This window comes from Asterias amurensis, chromosome 18 (assembly GCF_032118995.1).
Source record: "Asterias amurensis chromosome 18, ASM3211899v1".
In the NCBI taxonomy this organism is placed as follows: domain Eukaryota; kingdom Metazoa; phylum Echinodermata; class Asteroidea; order Forcipulatida; family Asteriidae; genus Asterias; species Asterias amurensis.
The window spans coordinates 6,305,706-6,314,946 of record NC_092665.1 but is presented as its reverse complement, the minus strand read 5'-3'; the positions used below and the strand labels follow the sequence as shown (position 1 = coordinate 6,314,946).

The 9,241-nt window shown below is 36.9% G+C and overlaps 1 protein-coding gene and 2 pseudogenes across 2 annotated transcripts; 2 read left to right on the top strand and 1 right to left on the bottom strand.

Annotated features, from left to right (window-relative positions):
- LOC139950315 (tripartite motif-containing protein 2-like) overlaps positions 1–9,241 on the bottom strand; it is a 196,399-nt pseudogene that overhangs the window by 65,362 nt on the left and 121,796 nt on the right.
- The window catches only part of LOC139950964 (alkaline phosphatase-like), a 152,358-nt pseudogene that overhangs the window by 115,821 nt on the left and 27,296 nt on the right, over positions 1–9,241 (top strand).
- On the top strand, positions 3,154–8,793 carry LOC139950318 (uncharacterized). Of its 2 annotated transcripts, none has more exons than XM_071948929.1 (3): positions 3,154–3,260; positions 6,102–7,062; positions 8,299–8,793. In XM_071948929.1, exons 2-3 carry the CDS (start codon positions 6,104–6,106, stop codon positions 8,357–8,359), a joined length of 1,020 nt encoding a protein of 339 aa, XP_071805030.1. In that variant the 5' UTR covers positions 3,154–3,260; positions 6,102–6,103; the 3' UTR covers positions 8,360–8,793. The 2 variants fall into 2 exon arrangements, with proteins under 2 accessions (XP_071805030.1, XP_071805031.1); XM_071948930.1 differs by lacking the exon at positions 3,154–3,260 and adding an exon at positions 5,201–5,227.

The following is a 9,241-nucleotide window of genomic DNA, read 5'->3' as shown; positions in this document are numbered from 1 at the left end:
AACGTATTGATATTTGCATATTCCTCTAGATGAAAGTCAGCGACGTAACCTTGTTTGGGTTACTACTTAAATACAAACTCATCAATTCTAAATTACTGACCAGGGACATTCTCATAAGCCGTCTTAATTGAAGATGATTGTAATGTCCGTATAGCTGCCCCATAACCACTCGGCAAAGTTAAAGGGACACGTTGCTTTGGATCGGGCGAGTTTGGCTATGAAAAACGTTTGGAACTGATTGTTATAAACATGATCAGAAAGATGTTTCAAAAGTAGAATAAAGTTAAAATACCTCGAAGTTGTACGGTTTCCTTTTTACTTTGCGAACCAACACGGTCGGCCATTTTGTGGAGTCACAATTATTTTGATTCCATAATGGCGTGCCGTGTTAGTTCACGACGTATGGAAAACCGTGCAGTTTCGAGGCATGTCCATGTGGATGATTCGTTCCAAACATCTTCTAGGCATTATGCATTTTATAACAAACGCTTTCGACCGCGTTTTTATAGACCAATTCGCCCGATCCAAGGCAACGTGTCCCTTTAAGGCAAATAATTTAAACCAAACATTTCAGCGTTATTTATAGCTGGGCGTGTGTTTGTCAAGTGTGAAAATAAAGATCTTGTGGCAGAGAGTTGATTGTTTTAGAGGCAACGTAAAGATAAGTGAATATAAGTAAATAATTAAGATTCGCTTGAAACTCTGTGTGATTATAAGCTTGATTTAACTTCCATTCTCCTTTGGGGAAATATTTATGATTGTAAACGTGTATTAGTACATTGAAGTCACATCCAATACAAATTTCAACCTCAAACAAAAATGCAACCGTTTTTAGTTGTTAAAGCCAATATACACCTTCGGTAAACAGTTTTGTCCAAAGGCCCACACTTCGTGTACCACAACTTATATGTAAAATAAACCTGTGAAAATTAGTGCTCAATCGGTCATCGGAGTCGGGAGAAAATAACGAGAAAACCCATCCCTGTTTCCGCACGTTTTGCCGTGTCGTGTGTTTAAAATAAATCCGTAATTCTCGCTATCGAGAATGGATAATTGTTTTTAATGTTTTCCCAAAAAGTAAAGCATTGAATAGAGAAGTATTTCACTCTTACCTTCTCTAAACCCTGTAAGTTATTTGTAAATCTGATAACTTTTTTTTCTGTTCCGAAAGTGTATAATGGCTTTAAACAATACGGCGTTTATTTTTAACAGCAATGATTGGTGGGATTCTGTGATATTATGTTTTAACCGAAGGGTATACAGAAATGAATGGAAATAATGCTCTTTCAATTACTTCTTCGATTGAGCCGACTTTAAGTTGATCAGCTTGACAAAATAATAGTCTTACGTTCTGAAGGTTGAGTCTGAAGGCGACTTGGTATATATAATTCTGCTGATCAAACCCTGTTTTCCTTACAATACAATGCTGATCCACCAGGCCGTCATAATTCTGTGTTCAATACCATTTTGTGACGGTCTCTTTGTTTCCCAGTACGGTCAAAATACAGTATAGGCAAAACACAATGCAGCTTGTTCAAAGTGTTATTAGTATAGGAGAACATTAATTGCATCGTGTACTGTCTATATACAATTAATGTCAGTCAAGAGAAAAAAGAAAAAAAGGAAAAAAAAAAGAAAAAAGTTGATCGTCCAGGTTTTTTCAAAAGGAGGAAGAGGCCTTTTTATTTTTACTGGCCACCAATTCTTCAGTTTAAATTCACGTGTACCACTTACTTTATGTAGTTACAAGTTCGTAAAAGATTATAAAGTTAATCTAGAAATACACAGACAATTTGTCTTTTTGAAGAACAAAATGTAAAAATAAACAATAGCTAAAAAAAAAGGGATACTGGTAATTTTTTTTTTTTTGCCAAATAGTTTTGTTTCAATGCGCGGCTTCTGTATTCAGGTTTCTCCGTATTGTGTTTTTAAAGGCAATGCACACTATTGGTAATTGATCAAAAATCTTAGTATTTGGTAACGAGCAATGGATAGCTGTTGATAAAGCATACAACATTGTGAGAAACGGCTCCCTCTGAAGTAACGTAGTTTTCGAGAAAGAAGTAATTTTTCACTAAAATATTTGAATTGAACTAGCTCGAGACCTCAGCTGAGGTCTCGAATCAAAGCATCTTAAAGCAAACAACTTGTACGACAAGGCTGTTTTTTCTTCCATAATTCTCTCGCAATTTTCAACCACTGAGTTCAATTTTTTCACAGATTTGTTATTTTATGCTTTTTTTATTATGTTGAGGTACACCAAGTGAAAGGACTGGTTTCTTACCATATTATTAAAGGTTTACAGTACCTTTAATATGAATAGTTTAAGTGATTTAATAACGAAACATAGGCTACGTTCTACAAGCGTTCCTAATTTACGTCATGAAAGACACACACACGGTCTGCGAGAGCAGTAATTAACTCGGGGTATAGGCCTAGCTATAAACCTTAATTAAAATCGTTATTCGCTTTTGAGTTGACGGAAGTTGCTTTCTGGTTTCATCAAATAATAGTGTAGTACAAAGACATTATTAGTCGGTTTAGGTGGTGGCGTATGTTTAAAGGCAGTGGACACTATTGGTAATTACTCAAAATAATTATCAGCATAAAACCTCGCTTGGTAACGAGTAATGGTGAGAGGTTGATAGTATAAAACATTGTGAGAAATGGTTCAATCTGAAGTGAATTAGTTTTGAGAAAGAAGTAATTTTCCATGAATTTGATTTCGAGACCTCAAGTTTAAAATTTGAGGTATCGAAATCAAGCATCTTAAAGCACACAACTTCGTGTGACAAGGGTATTTTTTATTTCATTCATATCTCGCAACTTCGACGACCAACTGAGCTCAAATTTTCACAGGTTTGTTTTTTTATGCATATGTTGAGATACACCAAGTGAGAAGACTGGTCTTTGACAATTACCAATAGTGTACAGGGTCTTTAAGTGCAAACATCTCTCATTCCATTACTTGATTGGATGGAGGGTGTGGGCGCTGATAAATCAAACGGAAATGCATCATGACAGTGATCAAACAGAAATGCATCATGACAGTGTAATAATGTGATGCTTATCGAACTATAACCATGTCCAAATAACAATTGTGCTCATCGACCATGATTGTGACATCAGACTCGAACCATACACCATCGCACCTCTTCATCAACATTAATTACTCAAGATCTATAACAAGATCAATCAGTTATTAACTTTATCTCCTCCTGCGTTTATACATGAGGGAAGGTCTACAGAACACGCAACAGGTAAGTAATTGTATTAGGCCTAGTTTAGTTTTTCGGGGTCAATTTCGGAAAATGAGCAGCCAATTTAACCATCGAGCTTGTTACATTTCGCGCAAAATCGAGAGCTACTGAAAAGGGTCGTTTGATTTCGTCTTTTGATTAGTCAAAATTATGAGATGTTGCGTCATTCATCAAAAGCAGCATTCAAATTCGCAGACGCTTCTTGAGGCGTTGTGCGTCACGCACGACATAGATTGACGATGCGCTTACTCGAACAGAGTGCTATAGAAATTTAGTTAAAAACGCAGTAACAACTGGAGAAGCTTTAATTCGAACGCATGAAAATGAAATTGGCTGCTCATTTGCCGTAATTTACCGAGAAACCTATACTTCTCAATCTTTGTTTTTGATAACATAACACTCAGTGTGAAAAGTGGTAGACCCTTTACGCGTTTTATGCTAGAACTCCACAACCTACTTTCTGAACACTTTGTTGAAATCCAAGTGGTTTTTTTTAAGGCATTTGCATTACAGTGGGAACTCTTAGGCCTATACAATAATCGGTTCCGTTCAATTAAATCTGGATCTAATCGTACTTTGCAGAGTTTTTATCCCACAGCTGTTCGTTTTCTAAATGACAGGTTTTAATCATGTATGTCTATTTCTGATTTTAATTCAATCGGTCTGTTTTTATCTTTCGTATTTCGTCTGTATATTGTAATACTCAGAGATGTTTATATTATATTTCGATGTATTTTTGTATAAATGGTAAATTTTTAGTGTACTTTTATATTACATTATTTTTAGACACGGAAAACCAAAACGAATTTCACTGTTCAAATATTTGTTTTTTTACAAGTGACAATAAAACATTATTCTATTCTATTCTATTCTACAAGCGTTTTATGCAAGACCTGAACAACCTACTTTATTGTGCACTTTGAAATAACTGTAGGCATATACGTTTTAGGCATTCGCACTTCTGAAAATATATTTTCTATGTGAAAATAGATTTTCATAAAATGGCAAAAGGGTTTTCCGATCTGATAAACTCATAAGGCAAACGAATTTGACAACCTACTTTTTTAAGCACTTTGAAATCTAAGTATTTTTGAGGCATTTGCACTTACCTATGGAATGATATTTTCGTCAAAAGGCAAAGGTTGTCTGATCAGTAAAATTAAGCAAACGAATTTGATAAACCTACTTTTTTTGCACGTCTTGAGATCTAAGTACTTGTATAGGCATTTCCACTTATGAAACTGGGTATTTCAATGAAATGGCAACGAGTTTTCTGATCTGAAAAACTCATTAAGCAATTGAATTGGACAACCTATATTGACCACATAGAAACAAATTTAGGCCTGTAACGGAAAGTATTTGTTTAGACATTTGCACTTCATGTAATTACATTTCCATAAAATGTCAAAGGGTTTTCCATGATCCTGATATGTTGATTGTGATCATGTGACAGTGTCAAAGTTGCAAGAGAATAATGGAAGAAAAAACGCCCTTGTCGCATAAGTTGTGTGCTTTCAGATGCCTTGAAACCGAGAGCTCGGCTGAGGTCTCAAATTCATATCAAATATTAATTCAAATACCACTTGCAGTGAATCCAACCTATATCTAACATTACTCGTTCGTCACAGCGAGGAAGTATCCTTAAAACATGCCTTCATGGAAAACCCAACAGTGTTTGACTATTTGTCGTTGTTGTAAATACTTCGTTGTGGTATCATTGTTCGTCGTTTTTTGTGTGAAAGCATAATATTTCATGCGGTACTCTTATTGTTTGCACAGCCTGTGGTGCGTTGCTTTAGGCTTAACGACCTTCAGTATTTATGCCATTTCACGGTTCATTTATAACACAGGACCCACTTATTATGCTATCTTTAGTAAACATCAAGTTGACCCAAATCACTGCGCATTCCCAATAAATTTATTGTGTATTGGCAGCCGTATGGGCATGCACGTCACACGCATGTGAGGTAAGATATCCTAGGATTAAAGACACTAAACACTATTGGTAGTTGGTGTATCTCAACAAATGTATAAAATAACAAACATGCGAAAGTTTGAGCTCAATCGGTTCGTCAAAATTGCGAGATATTAATGCAAGAAAAACACCCTTGTCGCACCTTGGTCGCACGAAGTTGTGTGCTGTCACAGATGCTTGATTTGTGAGGTCGCGATATCAAATTCGTGGAAAATTACTTCTTTCTCGAAAACTAAGTCATTTCAGAGAGAGCTGTTTACCACAATTTTTATACTATCAACCTCTCCCCATTACTTGAAATCAAGGAAGGTTTTATGATAATAATTATGTTGAGTCGTTACTAATAGTGTCCACTGCCTTTAAGTTCTTTTTTTTTTTTTTTTTTTTTTTTTTTCAATTAATGACATGACAATTATCTACACAATTACAAACATCAGATTCACTGGAAATTGCAATTGCTAAACTATATACATGTATCTGTGTGGGAAGTACTTGGGGGAAATTCAATGTTTTCTTTGCAAACAGTGACTGCCGAACGGTAGGTGACCTTAGTCTTCCGGGTAGGCTAACTTAAACATCTAACCAGTTCGTTTTCCATTATAGTCGAATCACTCTTTGTGTAGTTTCCCTTTGACATTACAGTATCTTTTGTATTGGAGCTCTTGGCAAAATACGGGAAGTATTTTCAGAATATTTCCATGGTCTGCATGACATTGAATGACCCACTCGACCCATGACCAGATTGCCCATGACTCGACACTTTAATCTCATGCAGGACCCCGCGACCTGAGTCAGAGACTGGTAGAGGTGGCGTGTTTTTACAGATAATTATTTAAAATAAATGTTTGTTCCCCTTTTGTTTTCAGACATGGGTGACAATGTGACTAACTTGTTCATCTGCGTGGACACTACGATGGTCCGAGAAATACAGAGTGCAGTTCTTATCCACTCTTATATCTTTGGCGGTCTGTGTCTAGCACTTCTACTGCTGACGTCATACATTACGTATAAACTGATTCGTAAACGTCATAAAATACGTTTCCTGTTGACGATTGAGATTCTTGCGATTGCGTTCTTCAGTTTTCGAGTCTTGTTTCTTCTGATTGATCCATATCGTATTAGAGGAATTGTTCCGGAGATAATTGGCATGTTTCTGGAGGATCTTGCTCTGCCGTGCCTCACATCTGCGTTTGCTCTGGTTCAACTAACGTTTTGGGAACTTACCAAGATACGAATAATGGAAATGTACCGTCTGTCCCTACTGATCGGTTTTATTTTAACTCATTTTGTCGTCATACTTCTGATAGATTTTGTGGTTATATTTGCTCAGGGGTTTTGTGTACTTCTTGTAGTGTGTCAGTTATTAACCATTGCGTGGGGTTTGATCCTAAGCTGTGGCTTCTTCTGTACAATTCGACGGTTACACATCATTCAAAAAGACAACAACAATACGTTACGTCGTAAACAAGTTACATCTAGTGGTCAGCAAGATACTAATATTAGCAGCGTATCTACACGAATTGAAACTCCCCACGCAACGATCCAAATCAACCTACCAGATACTACGTCATCTCATGGTTTTGACTCAATAACAACAGAGCCTTCACCCAAACGAACAAAGTCCAATAACAGAGAGGTGCGCCCATCATCACCAAAGAGTCGAAACAGAAATAAACATCTCCAGAAAGTAACAATAGTTGGAATCGCAGCTATGATACTGGGATCGAGTTGCTTTTGTTTGGGAGTTTGTGGAATGATTTTTTTCAGCAATCCATCGAGACCGGACTTCAATATCTGGGGATGGTTCGTGTATCAAAATCTTCAAAGGTTTGTACGAGAAAAAAAACTTCATTAGATAAAAAAAAAAAAAAACATATAGTTATACCACTCAGGAGTGAGTGTGTGCGTTAAATTTAATTTTAAATGCACTGGACTTTATTGACAATTACTCAACATGCTACGTAAAAACTAACTTGGTCACAAGCCATGGGGAGCTGATGGTAGTAGGCCGATAAAACATTGTGAGAAACGGCTCCCTCTGAAGTACTTCTCGCTAAAATACTTGATTTGAATTCGAGACCCGAGGGCTCGAATTGAACATTTATACTGAAAGCACACAACTTTTAAAAACTATTGTGCTCGCTATTTAAGTAGTCAAACTGCACTTATTGAAATTACGATAAGTGCGAAACGCTGCGTTGCGTATAATGTGCCATTATCCAGATAGCGCACTTATTGAAATTACGATAAGTGCGAAACGCTGCGTTGCTTATAATGTGCCATTATACAGATAACGCACGTGAACACGAACGATTACCAAAAATGCACAATTAAGAGTATTTTCATGATGACGTCAGCCGAATGGGTCAAGGGTACAGTTTTGTGATTGAAAGAGTGTTTGCCTAGAGTAAACGTTTGTAAAATCACAATATTTTTCAAAATTCCGATGAAGGAGAACTTAAAAAGTACTTTAAAGGTACCAGTTTACATTTCGCGGCCCGAACCGTAAATGGGCGGTGGTATGGTTGTTATCAAAGCCCAATGTGCAGACTAGTCTGGCACCTGTGTTCGCCCATGCGTTTCTTGGGAACAGAATGGCTTCTAATCACAAATTGTCGTAGCCCTCCCAATGTACCGCTCTGTTTTTAGGGGTGTATGCGTTCGCTTAGCTTCCCTGGGTTGACCCCGGGCTCCCCCGTTGTGTTCCAATAGCTTTGACGTCATTCCAGGGGCTCACCCGGGTCAGCCTATAGTGGCCTGCTTATGGGTGCGTTCGTTTAGCTCCCCTGAGTCGACCCCGGTGTGTGGCGATTTTTTTCCAGGACGAACGTGGGTGATTATTTGCCCACGTTGGTCCTTGGAAAAAAAACGCCACACACTGGGGTAGACCCAGGGGAGCTAAATGAACGCAGCCCCACTGGTGCATGACGTCACTACGAGAGCCGTGATTAGGTGATCATTCGTTTAGCCCTTCCGCGGGGTAGACCCAGGGAAGCAAATCGAACTCACCCATTGGACGGGGAAGGGAAATCACTCATATCGTTTTTTGTGTTCATTTCTCAGATCATTGGAGTTGGGGTTTGGAGTGACGATGGCGTACCTCGCTTGGCAACGGAATGGATGATATCTCGATGCAGGGGCGATCATTGTTCCAAACAACTATAACGACAGCCTTTACAATAAAATGATATTCAATAATCAACTACATGACAACAAAGGCCAAATGAAAACAAATACCAGTTGATCGTCCCCGTCTTCGTCATTTTAATGAGGCTACGTCCTTTTTGTGTACATTTTTAGGGATTTTTTTCCTACAAAAAGACAAGATTTCTGTGTATTTCTCATTAAACTTTCTAATCTTTGAAGAACTACTTAAAGGACTCTACAAATGTAAAAGAGTGAAAAACACCACTCGAGAGACGCCCTCTCATATGGCTCCTTAAAAAGAGTGGTGTGGTTATTTCACTCTTTTAGATTGGTTTCACTCCAGGACTGAGTGAACAATCACTCAAAAAGATGCAAACTTCAATCTTAAAGAGTGGAAGATCAGTCGAAAAAGAGTTGTCCCTCATTATGGCTCTTTAAAGAGTGCTTTGTTCGCTCTTTTGCATTTAATAATAATAATAATAATAATAATAATAATAATAACAATAATAATAATAATAATAATAACAATAACAATAACAATAACAATAACAATAACAATAACAATAACAATAATAATAATAATAATAATAATAATAATAATATTGATAATGATAATGATAATGATAATGATAATGATAATGATAATGATAATGATAATGTTAATGATAATGATAATGATAATGATAATGATAATGGTAATGGTAATGGTAATGGTAATGGTAATGGTAATGGTAATGGTAATGGTAATGGTAATGGTAATGGTAATGGTAATGGTTATGGTAATGGTAATGGTAATGGTAATGGTAATGGTAATGGTAATGGTAATGGTAATGGTAATGGTAATGGTAATGGTAATGGT

What these genes read in the sequence shown, in the direction of transcription:
- LOC139950318 (XM_071948929.1), top strand. Translation starts at nt 6,104, where the DNA reads ATGGGTGACAATGTGACTAACTTGTTCATCTGCGTGGACACTACGATG. An exon ending in GTGTATCAAAATCTTCAAAG is followed by an intron (nt 7,063 to 8,298) that starts GTTTGTACGAGA and finishes TTCATTTCTCAG; the next exon opens with ATCATTGGAGTTGGGGTTTG.